Here is an 18,948-nt window from a genome sequence, read left to right as displayed (position 1 = left end):
TTTTGGTACTGTTATATTGACCATCAGGCATCCCAACTCCTGGGTCTGTGAGTAAGCTGGGAACACAAACCAAAACAAATCAGAACAAAGTAAAAGAAACAAAAGCAAAGAAAAAAGTTTGTTTGTCATGTATCTCTTTATTTACATTTACTGGTCATTTACTGGTTCTGGGCTTTTGCTTTATTAAGCCATTCACTCCTAGTGAGCAAAATGCCACTCACTTCCTCCATCCTACATGTGGATTTTGGGTTCCCAGGGCAGGCTAGGTGCTTAGCCCAAACCAGCTGCTGTAGTAGGTCAGTGGGATGATTCAGCTGTGCTCATTTCAGAGCTGGCCCTTTCTATCATGAAGTAAGCCACAGATTTAACCAGAGGTGTTCCCCATGCCCCAGCTGTATGAAATTTGCATCCTAAACTCTGGCTAGAAGATAGTAGGATGAGGAATCTGCAGTCACACACACCAATATTTTCAGATCAGGATTACTCATGTTTACCCTGACTGAGCTGAAAGGGACATCCAGCAGCGTTCTGAATCTATTCCCCAGCAGCACTCATGCATTTGTTTATTTCCATACAACAGTTATCAAATTTAGCAGTGCACAGTGCTTTGGCAAGTGCCCCTACCACTCTAGTGAGTGCCTGTTGTACAGCCCAGCTCTACCCATGGTTCTCTTGTATTTCCTGCTGTGCCTTTAGCTGTTTTCTCCTTGCTCTAGCTGTCCCAACTAGCAGCAATAACTGATCCCTGTTCCCCTAATGCTTCTGCTTTCATCAGGGGTCAGTTCTCCTATCTCCCCACACCGGGCTTGGACTCACATTAGACCAAGTGGAAGAGCAATCCGTAAGTGCAGCTGAAACTGAACATCTGCCCTAAGCTTTTCTTAAGAACAAAGCAGATTTAGATGCAAATACCAGTGAAGTCCAAATCATCAACCAGACATGCTCTGGAGGGCCATGGATGGTATAGGACAGGAAAACAGAGCGCACACCACATCCTTCTCTTGCCATACCCAGTGGCCTGCACTCTTGAGGGCTGTACCTCTGGGCCAGGCACCCGGGCAGTGTGTGGTGACAGAGCCAAAGCCTGAGCAAACATTTTGGGTACTGTGTGGGGAGAAGAGCCTCTCTGCTATTTATTCCACACATATTTTAAGAGAAAGGCAGCTAAGGCATCAGTAAGAACACTAGTAATTTGTTCTCTCCAGAGGAAAGCCTGCAGGATGCTCCACTGCATTTTCACCTTTAACTGCAAGACACCTTACAGATTTTATAGTTGTAATGTCCCACACATTGAGCTCCATCTCCAGTATTTACTTTCAAAATAACTTTTAAAAGTAATTCAGTTTGCCTCTTAATGACCCCCAGGACAGAATATGCAGCAGCAGCTGCAACTTTACCTTTTCTCAGGTCTTTCCAGAAAGAATCTTTCTGATGCTGGGGAATTTTACATACTAGAAAGTACAACGTTAGGTCACGTAAATTGGTAGGTGTCAGATTTAAGGTAGGTAACAGGTAAGCAAGCAAGCATCAGCAAAAACTTCCCAAGAGAAACAACTGCAGCTAAAGCAGAATTATTTGCAGTCTGTGACAGGACTGTAACAAATTAAGCCATACGTAACTGGAAACATTATTTTACTTTATGTTAGTTTTTACCTCTCCCACCTCACGGACAGCATGCAGCATTGGGGATCTTGCTTACACACCTGAACGAAGCATCAAGCTCTAGGATGCAGTCCCACATCAAGCGTCAGTGAAGCCGTGCAGCACAAAAATCTGCTGACGAGGTAAGAATCAGTTCTTCCCTCAGCTATGTACATGCCTGCTCTCAGCTCCCAGCAAGGGCTTTTCTGGTGCTTCTCAGCTGCAATACACACAGTGTTTATGGCAGGAGGAAGTAGCAAAGCAGATTTAATCAGGTTATTACTGGGTTCAAAGGTTTATGATCACACTTCAGGAAAAAAAATGGCCTGAGTATATAGCTTGGTGAGATAATTTTCAGTATACGCTGAAGAAAAAAATACAGAATAAACAGAGACATTTTTTCCTACAGTGTGATTAGAACATTCTAATTTCTTAAAATGAAGATCTGTGTTAGAAAATCCAAAGACATACCCAGTCATCAGAAAAATCAATTCAGAGAAAGTTTTCCCCATTTTCCTCTGCTGGCATGCAGAGGAACGTAGATTTTAGCCAGCTATGCATTAACTTTAGTTATCTTGTATCTACAGGTTAGCTGCCTTTCTACTAAAACTATGGTCTGAAGCATTTATTTCCAAGAATCAGAATGGAGAGTTGTCTTGTTGGTTGAGTTTGAGAAAAGAACAACCCAACAAACAAAAATAACCATGGGAAATAGCGGGAACAGCAGCAGAATTCTCACTATTATCCAGCTTCATACTTTCAGAAGTCACTGCAGTTCAGAATCAGGTTATGAATTACCATGGTGCTACCTCCATGCACGCCAGCTTCTAAGATCAGAACCCAAATCACAGTCCTTCTGCAAAGAGATAATGGATATGGAAAGAGATCAGCAGCTCTTAAGGTGTGAACAACATACAGAATTTTGATGCATTCAGCAAATGAGCTTTGAGAAGCCATCATAAGACAGCTTCATAATGTAGCGGGCAGGTTTAAGGGATGCTGACCTCTGCAGGGAGTTGAAATTTGGGAGTTTTGCTGCGCATTTAACTAAACTTCAGAAGGATCCCTAGCAGATCCCTGTGATTTGCAAAGGGCTCACTTTGTCATTTTGTCAGCTCTGTGTGCACCATCTACTGGCCAGACTGGGATTGTGCTTCTGAGCACAAAGCTCTTTGTTAACTCAAACCACGTCAGCGCAGCGAACTGCTCCTGCCAGCGACTTCCTCAAGGGCTGCATCAGATTGTGAGGTCAGTACTGATCCTCAGGGCTTTAAAAAACAACAACAAAAAAAAAACCAAAAAAAAAAACATTCTACTGATTACCCAAAGGAAATATTATTATAGCTCAAGAAGAGTGGTTTTTTTTTGTTTTTGTTTTTGTTTTTTCTCTCTCCAGGATTTTGAACATAGTTGCCAAATGTGTGCAATTTAGCTTTTCATCAAAAAAGCCTGCTTATATATAAATGGTTTGTAGGAAAGGTATGCCACGATTTCATTACAGTGGGTTTATTATTACAAGAGACTGAGGATGCCTGTTGCTGCACTAAAAGGGGGGCAGCGTGATGGAAGAAAAATGTAGGGGGTGGGGGGTCTAAATTAAATTTGTGCAGCAGTGCCCAGGGAAGCAGAGCGGGTTAAGTCGCACACAGTACAAAAAAGCATTTCTTCCCTGCACTCCCTCTGGACTGAGGTGCACATATCTAAAGCAGCCTCATGGCCTCTCATCCTGAGCCAGACTCGGAAGTGTGTGCACACATGCAAAGGCTAGGGAAGAAGGACGGAGGAATGGAGGAAAGCTGTATAGCAGCCAGAAAGCAGCCTGGTGCAAGCTGCCCCTCTCCTAACACTGTAACCTGGGGCAAAGCCTGGGAACTGCTGCTGTGAGACACTAAAGCTGGCAAAAGAAAAAAACCGCAGCCCAAAAAGTTATTATTTATGCTTTAATTTCCTAGCTGAAGTAATACAGTGAACTTCACTGTTGTTACTATCACAGTCACTCATGAAAACATAGCCAAGTACTCTGACCAGGAACGGGACAAGGGATCTTGAGTTAAGGAAAAACAAATGGAAGCTAAGGTAAAATCCATAGAATCATAGAAAAGCCCAGGTGGAAGGGACCTTAAAGGTCACCAGGTTCAACCTCTCACAGGAAAAGGAAGCCTGGATGAGATTGCCTAGCACCATGTCCAACTGCATCTTGAAATCCTACAGTGAATTATCACATCCCCAAGGACAGTATTTCAGTGAGTGATAGTTCTCACTGTAAGATTTTTCTTATATTTAGAACAAGGAATAGGAAGTAATCAGCAATAACATCCTTCAGTGAATAACACCTGCAATTAGAAAAGTTAAATGACAAAAGATTTTAAAATAAACACTTATGACAGTGTTTCTTTGGATCAGTTTCAATGTATGAAAAAAAACACTGCTTGATGTACTTGATGTACTATTCCCTTAATCCAAGATCACCTACATCACAGTCAGTGTTAACATTCTCTATTATGATGTTAGGATTATTTATTATACAACTGTCCGTCAGATATATTAAAATGACTACAACATACTTCAAGGAAAATTGATAAAGTATCCATATCAGGTTGTTTTTTTGTTTTTTTTTTTAAATATACACCTTCATTAACAATGTCAAAATGTGACAGCATATGCATAACTAGGTAACAGCATAATAGCCTGATAAATGCACGTCCTCTGAGACAAAATATTTTACAATTTTGCAAGCAAAAAGCATCCTTCAAGTCACTCTGCTGCAAAAAGGCAACATGTACACTTGTCAGTGAATGCGATGAATGGAAGATGGTTGTTTAGGCTCCTCCAGCTGAAATTTAAACAGGTGAAATTCTTACGGGGAAGGGAGAGTTGGTCACTTTTTTTTGTTATATGCTGATAAGATGCATCTGCAGTCTCTTTAACCACATTTCTGTATCCTGTAAACCAGTATAAAAGTATTCTAGGTATTAAATAATTAAGAAAAATATAGCCTCATACATAGTTATGACATGAAAATACATTTATTTGGTCATGTCTAAAAAATTGCTACATGAAATCTAACTGGAAAGAAGTCATACATTCCCCTGTATGTGCACAAATAAAAACGTTGCATTTGGCCTTGTCTGCTTACTGAATTTTCACAAACATATCTCCATTTTAGGGTTCCTACTAAGTTTGGAATAGAGTGAGTCATCCCACAACAAGCCAACTAACCAACACAACAACATGCACAGCCATTCATAGCAGCTTTTAGAGATGACTAATGGCACGGTTATTCAATACTCAGATAACTCTTTGTGATCAAAAAATTTGACTTTTTTTTTTTCCCCTCCACTTTACAATAGAAATAATTTAGAAGTCCTCCATAAAAGGTTTTGATATTTTCACAGAAGTAACTGGAGTACTGGGTAAAGTGGTGGGAATCCACAGAACCATCCACTGTTGAGAACCGTGAGCTGAATCCGTGGGTCTTGCACAGCCATTAGCCAGGAGAACAACTGACCAGTGAAAGATGGTATCAGAACCATTAGCACCTTGATATAACCAGTGAAAGTGAAATGTGGCTCTTGAGCGTGTGTTACATGGCCTTACAGGACTTGGACAAGGGAGGGCAGCACCCTTTGTCAACTGCAGGTGTGGCTCTCCCTTGTATCATCCTTCTGTGTGGAGAGCAGGGTCTCAGAAGAATATATATAAACACTGCTTGAAGTTGCACTGTAAGTGAACAGTAAAGCAATTTATTACCATAACTTTAACAAGATTTATAGTAATGTTTTTCTTCAGATACTGCTCCAAAGCACCTTTGAAAGAGCCTGATGAGATTCAGTTTCTGAAATGACCAAGGTGAGAGATAACATTGTTTCTCTAGAAGTGCACCAGAAGTATCTTTACTGAATATATTAACTTCAGGACGACAATATCCATACACTACTGTATCTCAAGCATAAGGTATTTCATAATGTAAACTAGCCATCATGGCAGCACTGACACTCCCAACCAAAAGTAACTTTATCTCAGCAAACTTGGAAATCCACCTGCTAAGAATCCACCTTATGAAAAAGTACATTCTATGGATGGAATAGGTATTAGGAAGAACTAGTCCATAAGCCTTGGAGTAGGTTTCAGAGTTCCAGAATTCAAGGACAAGTTTTAACACTGTCTCACGAGCAGCTTTTTTGGTACGAAAACAAAAGCAAAGAGGCCCAAACATCCCAAGGGAAGAAGCTGCATAGAAATGTCCTCTGCCTGGCACGGACATGACTGCTCCACATGAGTGGTTTGAGATTTGTAGTATTGGAATATTTTTAGTTCACAGCTTTTCCCAAAGAAGCCAATTTCCCCATGGCTCTGTGCATTCTCACCACATTCTACTACAAAGCATAAGAGGTTCAAGTGCAGCAGCCCCTGTGTGCTCCCCAATCAGAGTGCAAGGACTCCTCCAGAAGCACATGCCCCGAGTCTCCTGAGAAGGAAGCACAGACCCTCTGCCATCGAGGAAGCCTGGGTCTGGTGCCTGTGAGAGCAGGTGTGACTGGTGCTCAGCTCCTCACTGCTCATTATGAAAACCTTTCGGAAACTTCTCTGCAACAAATTCACAAGGAGGGAAAGAGCTGCGGCTGCTGCTTTGCTGCTCTCTCTGCTCTTCCAGCACCATGTAGACATTCTCACCACCAGCTAAAAGGTGGAGCTGGCCTTGGACAGCAACTGGCTCACAAAAACAAAAACACTGTAGGATACGGAATTTAACACGGAATACAAAACGGCTTGCTTCTCCCCACTGATTAATTGTCATCTTTCTCAAAATCAGAAATGAGAATACTTTCTTCCAGAGCAGGAACATCAGAATTAATCTGTGGAAAATAGGCATTTCTGACCCACAGTATTCTGCTGAAGAATCTGTTGTTCTGTTTGTAGAGGCACCACAGAAAAATGGAAATAGCAGCCAGCATCACCAACGTTACGAGAACAGCCAGAGCAGCAAGTCCAGAGTATGATGCTGAAAGGAAAAAGCAGAGGCTGTTATTACACAAATGCAGTTATAACTGTTTGAGTACAAAAATGCAGATGTTCCACATAAAACACCATTAGTCTTTATATGTCATGCATTTTAAATTAAAATTTTTTCCATTATTAAATGTGATCTCACAAAGTATCACCTCAAAACGTGCTATTGCTCCTTATAAAAAAATTAGAAAGTAAAAAAAAAACCTTACATTTTTCAGAGGGTTCTGCCGCATTAAGATCTGAAATAGAACCCAGAAACCCCGAATTATCCACAGTACTAGCAAAATTTAGCATATACACTCAGTGTATCACTGATATTCAGAAGACAATCTACTAAAAAACATGCAAGAGCCAGCTGCTCTTTGTTGAACTTTACCCATGTTAATAGGATTACAACTGGTCAAGTAAAATATGACCTAGGCTGCTGCCTGTATAAAATCCCTTAAATTTTGTGGAATATATTAACTGACATCACGGCATAGATGAACAGCAGTATTTACCCACTGCAGAAAGCACATGCATAAGCAGAAGCGTGCAGTTGTGGATGAACCAAGCTATTGAGTCCAGCAGTGATTCTGGCAATTCGAGTGGACTCTCAGAACACTTCAGCTCCCTCACATACGTATCTTCTTACTGCTCACCGGAGTTGCCTGTACCAAGGGCTCTGCTCACATGCACAAGAGAAAGTTTGTCACAGCATGCAGTAACAAAAAAGATGCCCAGGCTCCTCAGAAGGCTACCCTGACTGGTTTGTTTTTCATGGATATTTTCTCTGATAGGAAACAAAAAGACTATTTAAATGAAAACTAAGAGAAACTAAGTGAGCAATAAAGAAAATATAAAACAACGGTTATGAGAACACGATCAGTTCCTTCAATGGAAGCACATACCTGCATCCTTTTTACAAACAAATCCCTTTATTTCTCTGCATGGAGATATTTGCCATACACCATCCGCAGTCCTCAGGCTGATACAGAAATTCCCCTTGAGATGATCAAATTCAGGCTCCCTGATGCCCCAGTTAGAATAATTTAAGGGAGAGCCATCAAACCAGGAAACTGTTTCATCTAAAGGCAGAAGTAATAAATCATTGTAAAACGCCATCGTGTTTTGATAAACATCTGTTTCAGCTGAACTCACCTTCGCATGCATGCTCACAATACTGTACAAAAGCAATGCCAGGCTACTATCCTGTGTGGCTACTATGTTCCTTTCTTTGTTGAATACTTTAAAAACGTACTACATGGTTAACACAGCCTACAGAGCTTCTTTAACATGCCAATAAAGGTACTCATGTACATGCACACATACCGACTATTCAGAATCCTAGTAACAATCACATCTTTTTACTACATTGTAAACAAATAATAAACAGTGAAAACAAGAATCTCAAGAAGTAACAGTATTTTGTAAGATGGTTATAACAGCATTAAAAAAAAAATAACAATCCTAGATACATTCAGTTATCTTCCACACAAAACTTACTGTCTTTAACATGCAGGACATTCAGCCAAACCATTTTCACAGAATAACCAAAACTGTGCAACTCCTCCAGAATGAAGGCATTTTCATCTTCATCTTCGATAGTTAGAAGATTAGATCCTGCAGATTAAACACAGAACAGATTTTTTTTTTTTTTTTTCCAAACAATTCACACCATTAAAATGTAGCACTGCATTTCAAAAGTTGGTATGGAAAATCTTGTTTGAAAATGTTGAAAAGCCTGCTTATGCTTTATAAGTTCTGAAGTTTGCAACTAATAATACAAAAACTGTTCTCACTTGATTTTAAAACAAGTTTGAATGGGGATAAATGCATTTTATATCTTACACCAGAAAACAGTGTTTTCACAAAGAAAAGACCATTTTTTTTATATACGTTACCTTCAGTTTCATAGTTGGCTTAATGAGCTCCAGTAGTGTTTTCCTGAACCAGAGAAAACTCTTGCTGTGACTTCAGTTATTTCAGAAAATCTGTGTGGTTTTTTTTTTTCATAACTACATCACAATTACATTTCGTAGCTATAAAATAGTCACTTACCTTGATTTCTGCAGACTTCATATGCAGTATCAAAACTTGTGCCCTGCAGAACAGTGTTAAAGCTGTAGCAATTGTTTTTGAATTTGATCCAGGGAACATGTTTTTCTGAACATAAGCCCTTATACTTGATGAGTTTCTTCTCTGTGATAGAAGAAACAGCAAGGCTTTATTGGCACAACAACATACACATTAATATATAACATTCCACATGTTGTTTTGGAATAATGCTAATAAGCACACTATTTAATTTATGTCTCTATTTTTCAAAGAGAAAATCTAGTGGCTGCATATACTTGTAGTAGAACTGCAAAGCAGGTTTTATTTCAGATGAAAAACCTTGCAGGCTTGCAACAGTACTGTAAAGATATTTATCTAACAGTAACATGCACAGGGAGAGAAGCATCATATGGGCACTTAGGGCTACCCAGCATCTCCCAGAGGCTGGGGATTTCCAGGGGCTGCAGAGCTTCTCTCCACAAAGCCGTAAGGATAACTGAATGCCAGATATTAGGGCACAGAGGCAGAGGAGAGCTTCCCGTCAGAATGCAGCACTCAGCCTCTCCACTGTGCAATGTACTGTGCCAAGAGCCTCTCTGACTCAGGTGACTGCCATCATGAGAGCAGGATGCTGACAAGGACTCTGCAGTCCTGGGCTGAGTAGAGCTCCACACCTGAATTCTGCATTCCAAACAACCAACCAACCAACTCAGGTAATGAAGAGCTTTGCAGGAAACAAAATGTATTTTAGGATGCAGGAAAGTATTCTCATCTTTAGAAAAAAAAAAGTTGCAGAGTCTTCCATATGCAATCAGTGAAGATGTGACTCTAACTTTTCACTTTGCTCTAAATGCTTCTCTTTTCCTATTCCACAGTTAACTGCAATAAACTGAATTTACTTCCCTTCATGCTAGTTTGTTAACAATCAGCATTTTTCACAGATAGTATAGCGTTCATTGAAGAGAGAGTTTCCTTACACCTGTTTCTTTCCTACTGTAGAAGTTATTTCAATTTTCACATAGTCTAGACCCGATGCCCAATACTTAATGGGGGGAAAAAAAAATGGCTTCGCAAATAGGAGGTACAGTAAGGAAATAAACCAGTTCTGAAGGAAGCATCATCATTGCTTAACTTCAAATATTAATTTTCCTTTCATATATTGCCACTATTACTATACACATTTGCAGCTGCATAGATGTAAAACAAAACCTGACTGACTTACTTGGCGGCACATGGCAGACTGCTCCTGGCAGAATTTGTTCACAGCTTGTACTCTTCCAGTGCCCTGAGGTATCCATATAAACACAGCTGCCCAAGGCCTGGGACTCATCATCTTCCCAGAAGGTAAACAAGGATCTAGTCCCATCTGACCACTCAAAATTAAGCCCATTCTGCCAAAACAAATTTTAAATTATTTCTGTTAAGTACCATACTTTCCTTTCCAGGAGCATCTTGATCAGAATTCTTTTTACCTTTCTCCTAGTGCTGGGCAATTTTAAAGATTCTCTCAACTTATTTCTAGGAGAACACAAACTACATCTCAACTGCTGTTTTGTATGGTAGCTGAATGTCCGGGTCATTGAGTGTAAGTGATTATTTGGGCCATAAAGCAGCTCAAAATGAAATTTAAATTCAATGCTGACAGAATGCAGAAGAAATTTTTTTTAGGGTTTTTTTTTATTTTTTTTAGTTTTATTTTCTATAGCTTTCATTTTTCAATACTTACTGCACCAAACTAGCTCTCATTAGTATCATGCTGCAAAAAAATGGCAAGGAGGCTGATAAAAGCTCAAGTGAGGGTTTAATTTCCAAACATGAACTTCATGTGACTTCTAATGAATGACAAAGCTCAAAGTTTGCTACTGTAAAAACCCAATTTACAACAAAGGATGCACAGACAGTGAAGCCATTACGCACATCTGCGGTGAACAGCCCGATCCAGTGGTTGTATCCCAGCCGATTCACAATGATTGTGAGGAAAGCCTGGTGGTACTGATCTGCAATGCTGACCAGCTCAGCTCCATTTGCCATGCAGGTCTTTAAAGCTGCAGACCATGTCAAATTCCCACGTATTAGCGTATATGTTCTGTTTGCATATTGTAAAGTATCTGGCACAGGGTACATTTCAGACGCATTGACAATATGCCTGGATGTGTCTGTTGAAAACAAGGAGGGTTTATTTTTATTTTTTTATTTTTTAAACCATACAATTCAAAGATAGTTGAAAAACAGCTTCATTTATTCTACACAGTAAGTTTACTCCCATTTTCCTTGCAATTGTGCCTCACGATAAATAATGTCAAACATGGCTGTGGTTTGCAAGAGCCACGTAAGTGCAGACCAAAGCTTGCTGGTTCATCTTATTTATTCAGTTGAGCCTCTTGGGGAGAGCAGCAGGAACTACCGCCTCCTTCAGAGACCTTAACTACAAGGTACAGATAAAGGTCACCACATAAAACCACCACCATGTCCATACAGTCCATTTTGATGTATGTTGCTGAGCACTTTACCATGCCCAGTACTGGAAAAATGCATGAGAAGAAAAGCCAGCCTACACCTGATTGGCCAATTGGCTGTTCACAGAAATGCATCTTCCAAAGTCTTGTCTGATCTGAGACTGCAAATTCAACAAGAGAATATTTTCAACAGAACTATCTCCAGTTTTGCCTTTTGTAATTTCATGTTGTTACTCTGCTTGCAAGGACAGACAATGTGAAATGTAATCTCTAGATCTCTGAGATATGCAACTGAAAGCTCAAAGTTAAGAATCAAATTTAACAGCAAAAGATTTTTTGACAAATTACTTCTACATCACAGCTATTGATTTATTAAATTGTGTAAAGCTAGTCTGCTGAAATAGCAAGTAAAATTGCCTATAAAGATCTTTTTAGCCCCTGGTTTTATAGACACCTATAATAAGCTACTTCTAGATAAAAATAAACTGAACTCAACAAGAGAACAAATGAGAACAGAAGGAAACCAGACCAAATGCTTACCCTGCCTTTTTTGGCAGACAAACCCGTAATTTTTCTCACAGTTTTCTAAGTACCACTTTCCCGTAAAATAAAAATTAGGGTTATTTGATACCAGTGTACAAAGTGGAACTTGTTCTTCAACATAGACGCTGTTATAACGCGGTCTCTGCAATCAACATAGAACCTTACATTAATTGTTAAAGACACCATGTAAAGCAAGGCATAATTATTATATTAAATGTAGAATAATAATTAGGGGAAAGGAACTGCTATAAATTGTTAGGTAGAACAATGAACGTTCCCATAAATACCACTTGGAATAATAGTCTCATAGAAAAAAATGTCACAAACGTGCTCTGAAGAAACTAAAATGTTAACTAAAATACTGACAAACATACCAAGTTAAATATAGTATACTGAAATGTGAAATTCATAATATTACTTTGCTCAAATCTGGTATAGAATATCAACCATATAGCTTAAACTGTGGTGCTTGAGTAGAATTTCAGAAAATGTGACTATAGCCATGTATTGCATAAATAATTGTCTGGATAGTGCCTTTTTTTTAAACCGCTAGCTATACCCATAAGGTTGTGTCCACACTTGTTTGAAGTTGCAAAAATTAAGAGAAGACTAAGTTACTATAACGAGTTAGGCCTTGTGTTTATGACAATCATGAATATTATGGATAAAACAATTTCTCAGTGTCCTTAAAGCCCCCAGAAATACTTACATGCACTACTTCAATGGGAGACCAGTTGGAATACCTTGGAGGATTTTCATTCATCCATTTTTCATAATCATCACCTTGGAAAGCTATCCAAACACTAGTTTTGCGACCAAATAGATTCATTGTTATGAAAGCTGGAAAATGAAACAAGAGTAAAGTATCAAGCATACTTAATTGGTAGCCAGTTAGGGATGGCTGAAGTCTCTTCCAACACATTAAAACGCTGAAAAATGAATTGTCAACCAGTGGTTTTATCTACTTACAAGAAAGTAAAAACATGAAAAGCATTTCATGATCATCCAGCTATAAATTCAGTTAAGATGATTAACTTCAGTTGGATCAGTATCTAGCCCAGTAGAGAAGTCTTCAAGAAATTGCTACAGTAGCTTGAACAACTTAAGCTGGGGTACAACTTCATTCAGGGTACTGACTCATTAAAAAAAGTTTCAGTTTTAGTTGAAAATAAAATTTCTCAAATATAATAGCCAATGAAATTCCTCCCACCTCCAAATAGGTTTTACAAACATATGAAATTCAAACTCAGATTTTTATGAGTAGAGATTATGAACATTCCTGAATATGCTGGTGCTCACACTTCTGACATTCCTAGCCTAGTACTCATGTGCTACGCTATAGATCACATCTTAGTAAAAATGAGATTGTTTTGGCAACAGCCTGCTGTTCTATTCTTTGTATTTCAGGAATAAAGGAGAGAAAAGCATTTACTAGTTTGTTTATAACGTTGCATCCCTGAGTGGAATTTGCATGATTTTTTTCCCTAAACCTGTATATATTATTAAACGTTTCTTCAAAGATGAAATTTTATTTAAGAATATTTTTGGCATTCTACCTTGTTCCAGTTCATCCTCAAGGGAAGCGAGGGACCCATCGTACCTACTGCAGAATGTCTGTGCAGAGTACCAGCTCCTCAGGTGCTCTGGATCCTTTGGAATTTGTATCAAAAAGCACTGTTTCATAAGGAAAAAAAAATAAAATAGGAGGCTTGTTTTGTTTTTCCTTCCTCTTAAAAGCTTTACCAATTATTAAGATTTAATTATTAATTATTTAATATTTAATTATTTTATTTTAATGTAATTATTTAATTATTGATAATTAATAAGAGTGTTGGATCCAGAGCCTTAGGCAACGCCCCTTGGTTTAAGTTTATCCTCATAGTGACTGCATTTTAATGCTGGGATAAATGCACTTACTTCAGGGAATATTTCCATTAAGGAATGTACATATTTTAGAGAAGACTGGTGAAATCGCTGCCTTTCAACCTTCAGTTACAAATAGACTTCAGTGTACAATTATCTTTGATTAACAACATTTGAAACCATATCTTTAGGCAGCAATCAGGGAACTGCTGTGTACACCAAAGGGTTAGAGTCTGTTTTTAGGCCAAACAAGACTTAAAACTGTGAAAGTGTCAAAGCCAAGAGACAGCACAGAATAAGCACGATTGTGCATCTGCTATCAAAAAGTCTAGGTAGCTTTTGCATAAATGTATTTCCTGGAACTAAAGTAAAACATTAAAAGCCTAAGGCAATTTCTCTGTGCAAAGCTAATGAACTTCTCTATTACCATATCATTATTCATAAAAATGAGTTCCCTGCTTTCAGAAAGGAAGAAAACCTTCAAATACCAAGTCTTTATCAAGTCCAAATTTTCTGTAATAATGGAATTCATTTTGAATAACTAAGCAGCAGGAAAAAGTGTTTTACTTTAAGTCCAAAGTGTAGCCAGCCCTTAGGACACATTCCTTGTGGATTCCGGTCTTTTGGAATCTCTTTCTCTATTTTCCAAGCATTTTTACGTTTACAAATACAAGGAAGAGAAACAGTACAGTTTTCATCATCCCAGCGTCCTACATAAAAAGAAAAAAAAAAAAAGAAAATCACATTTCAATATTTACTTGAGAACAGAAAAGGACGTTTTCTTAGCTAGCTCGGTTGTTGTGCAGAAAAGTATCCCCTTTATTGGTTAAGTCATGATTCTACAGCTAATATATTTGGACATAACATTTCTGTGCATTTGATGGTCCATGAATCTCATATTTTTACTGACAGTTTGATTTCATTAATCTAAAAACATTCCTCCACATTGAGTCACACAATACATCGCCTATCATCACATATTAAAAAAATCAGTTGAAAAGAAAAGAAAATGTACAGGAATTATACATTCCAGATAAAGTAGTTTGACCCTTTTTCATTGAAAATTGTTGGCAAGACCACTAGGTACTGACATCAAATGCTGTCCTGCTTAGAAGGAAAAATACGTATTTCAGCAGAACACAAAGCACTCAAACTATTGATCAGATCCCCTGTTGGTGGGTGATAGGGTACGCAGAAGTATCATGTAAAACAGAGACTAACTAAAATATCTGTAAGCCTCAAGCTTTTGAAAGTTATGAACCAAAACCCCAAGGTGATGTGTGGGTTAACAAAAATGGTTTTTAGCTTTTGATGCTGGCATTACAAGAGCGTAACTTTGTATTTGTGAGGAGAGATTTTTAAAAAGCTGCATATTTTTTCAAGCAACCTGACACGTTTACCTTATTCTATAAATCACGGATCTTCAGAAAACAGAGACTGAGAAATAAAAAAAAAATCACTGAATCTTGCAGTACTATATACATACATATTTTTTAATTACAGTAGCAAAAGAGAAATCTTTGTGATGATGTAGAGGCTAGCACTATCAGATAACAGAACATGGTACCCAAAATCCCTCAGCAGATTGGCTATGGGATTAAAAATAAGATAGAAACCCAAGTGTTTAAAGTTGTTTCATGATATAAAAACAGTTCTTAAATGGAGGAAAATTTGCTGCTCAGTCCATATGGCTCATTTGGTTACAAGAACTGCGACTGTGAAAACCAGGAATACATTAACATTTTTGCTGTGCCACACAATAGATTCTTAAGAAAGAATAAAGATTCAGGATCACTGGAATATTTATACTTTGATATTAAAATGCTAAATTATTAATGTACTTTTAAGTGCTATTGTCTACTCTTCGAGCAAATTCATGATATCTTAATGTTCTTTTCTTAACCATAAAAGCAGTTAAGCAATCTATAACCACGTAACAGGACTGTATACTTCTTCAAAGCAGTTGAAAACATATAATCTCCTTTGGCCAATAACAACCAATTCACAACTCCTGCAACAAAAAGAAATATAAAATAAACCTGTTTGTGACGAAATGAAGCCACATCTTTTCCCTGGTTTATGCAGATATCGATCTCTGCCTTCATTCCAGTTCTGGTATGTTACTAGTGATTCATCCTTCCAGCTGCACAGAAATGTTGAGAGTGTAGTTACACTTTTCCCTGTTGTGATCTAACAACACAGACCCTATTAAAGGTGTTTTTAATTGGATACAGGGTAGAAAGTGCCCATTTTTCAACTTATTGTTACAACAAACAACCAAACAATCAACATGTTGATAGTCACATCTTTGGCTTAAATCTTTTGTACCCCTTTCACAGAAACAAATGAAGGGTAACATATTCTGAGTGATATTTATACAAGAGCCAAAGTTGTCTTTTGAATATCCAACTTAGTCATCAAACAGTTTTAGTCCATCAAGCTGAATGGCAGCTTGTAAACAAGATGTGCCGAGTACAAATCAGAGCAGCTGAAGCACACTCTTACCGAAATTCATTGCTGATGTTTTCTGCATGCAATCCAATCCACCAGTGAACATCACTATCCGACAACTACAAAAAAATGTTTTGCCATACGTTTTGATAAGAGGGCAACAACAGTTAAACATTAACCAACTCCTAAAAAATCAGGCCCTGCTCATATTCAGATGAATAGTATCTCCTTTGGTTTCTGGTGGAAAACGTGCTAAATCCTGCCTGTCTTAGTTTATGTGACGACTCCCTCCTGACTTCAGCAAGCATGTAAGCAAAACTCAATATAGCCTTCGTTTTCCACTGGATTGCTGATGCACGTTCTGTAAAATGAGACTGTAAACATTGACAGCATATCTGGCCTGGCAATGACTGCAGTCTTAGGCAAGAACTAAGAAAAAATAGATGTTATTAAAATTATGTAGTACAAATATTTCCTTTTAGTATTGAAATGCTACTGGTTTTAATGTTTCCAGAAAATTTTCTATGCAATTTATACTACTTCTTATAGCTCATGTAACAGAGATGAAATTCATGTTGCGAAAGTTCTAGACTTCCAGTCCTAAAAGGCAAAGTATTATGGATAATTCACAGAACTGTTGTCATTTTAACAGTCATTTATTGCTGTTGCATGTCACTGACATGACACTGATTTAAACCATGAACGAACTTTGCTTTCAAGAGTAGTCTCTCAACAGCCACAGTTTGGGGATCTTTTAGAAAGTCAACAAAGGGGAAAAAAAGGTTTCAAATGCACAGGACATCATAAATGCTACCTTATCATTTAAAAGCATTCATTTTTCCTTCAGAAAGAGTGGAATTGCAGAACGTTGAAGCAGCTATGCAGTCCTTAGAGTCAGGACTTTATCAACTAGCAGTATACATGGCAATACCAAATTTAGAATACATATTTCTGATGAAGAATAGCCTAAGAAATGTTGTCTGGTGCGGTATTGACTGGTCCCCGAATTTGGCTTTTTATTCATAGCACTCAGCCTATGGATTACAATTCTTAAAGAAATAGTGAAAAATATGATTTTAAATTCTACATGAAGAAATCTCTATGAAGTTTTCTAACGGCATATTCAAATTTCATCCAGATTGCTGATGATTATCCTTAGACCTGCTTCCACAGGAAATCAGTTAGAAACATTTACGGACACACCTAGCTATACAGGGGAAGGCAGCAGGCTATAAAATATCTCTGTTATATTCTGATATGAAACTCAAAGGAAGTTATCTTAATATAAAATACAAATGGAATAATCTTGGTTTTCTCATCATAAAGCACTACAATACCCACTACTTCAGTTACAAAGCTGCTTTTGAAATACCTCCTGTTAGTAAATATGACTTTAAAGAAGCATTCTAATTTGTTACCTTCTTAATTTTATTTTCAATAAATGCTTGCTCCTCCGCAGAATTTATTGTTGCCATTTCACTACGAAGCCAGACACAAATGAACTCATACGTGTCCCAGTCTGTAGGGTTCACATGGAAAAGATACTCTGCCCCTTGGTAGTATGACCATGGCAGTTCTAGAAGACAAGAAGTATCAAATCCACATGGGTGTAAAATCTCACTGCAGTTCACATTCCTTGCAACACACTTGGCCCACTTCCAGCTACTTGGCACAGGTCAATATTCCACAACTAGTAGCAGAACTATATTTGAGATATTAAATTATGACAACAAATGGAGAACCGAGTAAATTTCAGCTTTACATTATATCCCATGTTGCTGTACTAACAGGGTTTCCTGGACTTGGTAAATACAAAGGCAGTTTCAATGCAACTGAGGACATCAAATTCCTGTGCCTACTACTGACAACATTCCTTTACTTAACAGAAGCAGTATTGTACATTTCAGTGTTTCTAAGCAAGAGCGGCAGATTTTGTTCACCAACAAGTTTCCACAGTGTTACATAATGTAAATTCTGTACCTTAAAATATTTTAGCTATTTTATTTTTAACAATACATCGAATTACACCTCCCAGCAATAATATTTCAAGATGCGAAAAATAAAATTTCCATACCAGCTATGTACCAATCTGGATTCTTTGGTTTAACACCTGCAAAAATAAAGATATTAGATCAAGAATCAAGAAGAGATACTGCTCTGAAATTGCTTTTCTGACACGGTGAGAATTTAATCAAAATCTTGAAGAATGTTGCTATTTTCATCCAGAAACAAAAGAAAGTTAAACACGGAATAAAATAAAAACGGCCATGCTTAATGAACAACATTTTTAGCAACTCTTATAAATCAGAACTTAGTTAACTTCTAACTTATTGCTGATCATTTCTGCCCATGCTATGGCAGACTGTCTGCACAGATCAGTCCTGGTACCTGACCAAATAAACCCAAAAGAAGCCTGTAGCTTTGCCATGATTTCACACAGAAGACCATTGGCAGTCTTTTAGACATTTTTTCTTGTCTCTTCTGAATTACAAGGTAGAGCAACATAAGTTAATTAAGGTTTCACCTTTTGGTATTTTGCATATCCATTCACGCTTTTCATTGCAGTGTGCTGGAAAAACTGTTCTATTTACTTTGAATACACCACAGTTTCTTGAGTCATCTTCAACATACTTGCTCTCCAGAAATGAAGCTACAACCTGAAAACAGCATACTTGTGATCATCACCAACAATTCAAGATTAAGCATTTCAAAATCCTATTACGGACAAAAAGAAAATGTATGAAGATGAATGTACGATAGGAACATGAAATGCAATTTCCAGGCCAGGAAACAGTGAAACCAGTGAAACACCTAAATTATGGTGGTGAAATCCTAAAAATGAGCCCTGTAATCATGTTTTTGTAATGTCTTGTTCAATTTTCCATCTTATATTAGACTCCATCTTCATAAAAAAATAAAATAAAATTTATAGCAATTAAATCTGCCT

The 18,948-nt window shown here is 37.8% G+C and overlaps 1 protein-coding gene across 1 annotated transcript in view; it reads right to left on the bottom strand.

Annotated features, from left to right (window-relative positions):
* Positions 1 to 3,567: 3,567 nt before the first annotated feature.
* The window catches only part of LOC100548495, a 41,031-nt gene continuing 25,650 nt past the window's right edge, over positions 3,568 to 18,948 (bottom strand). Inside the window, exons 18-33 of the mRNA XM_031554295.1 lie at positions 18,526 to 18,676; positions 18,076 to 18,111; positions 17,420 to 17,577; positions 16,056 to 16,120; positions 15,590 to 15,693; positions 14,118 to 14,260; positions 13,244 to 13,361; positions 12,397 to 12,527; positions 11,685 to 11,829; positions 10,606 to 10,844; positions 9,911 to 10,079; positions 8,692 to 8,832; positions 8,137 to 8,253; positions 7,542 to 7,718; positions 6,861 to 6,890; positions 3,568 to 6,643 (exon numbers count right to left, since the gene is read on the bottom strand). Coding sequence (XP_031410155.1) covers positions 6,429 to 6,643; positions 6,861 to 6,890; positions 7,542 to 7,718; positions 8,137 to 8,253; positions 8,692 to 8,832; positions 9,911 to 10,079; positions 10,606 to 10,844; positions 11,685 to 11,829; positions 12,397 to 12,527; positions 13,244 to 13,361; positions 14,118 to 14,260; positions 15,590 to 15,693; positions 16,056 to 16,120; positions 17,420 to 17,577; positions 18,076 to 18,111; positions 18,526 to 18,676 — 2,139 coding nt within the window. The 3' untranslated portion in view covers positions 3,568 to 6,428. The remainder of the gene's footprint in view (positions 6,644 to 6,860; positions 6,891 to 7,541; positions 7,719 to 8,136; positions 8,254 to 8,691; positions 8,833 to 9,910; positions 10,080 to 10,605; positions 10,845 to 11,684; positions 11,830 to 12,396; positions 12,528 to 13,243; positions 13,362 to 14,117; positions 14,261 to 15,589; positions 15,694 to 16,055; positions 16,121 to 17,419; positions 17,578 to 18,075; positions 18,112 to 18,525; positions 18,677 to 18,948) is intronic.

Source organism: Meleagris gallopavo, chromosome 7 (genome assembly GCF_000146605.3).
Source record: "Meleagris gallopavo isolate NT-WF06-2002-E0010 breed Aviagen turkey brand Nicholas breeding stock chromosome 7, Turkey_5.1, whole genome shotgun sequence".
NCBI lineage: Eukaryota > Metazoa > Chordata > Aves > Galliformes > Phasianidae > Meleagris > Meleagris gallopavo.
Note: the sequence above shows the minus strand (reverse complement) of the source record. Positions and strands in the feature narration are given on the sequence as shown.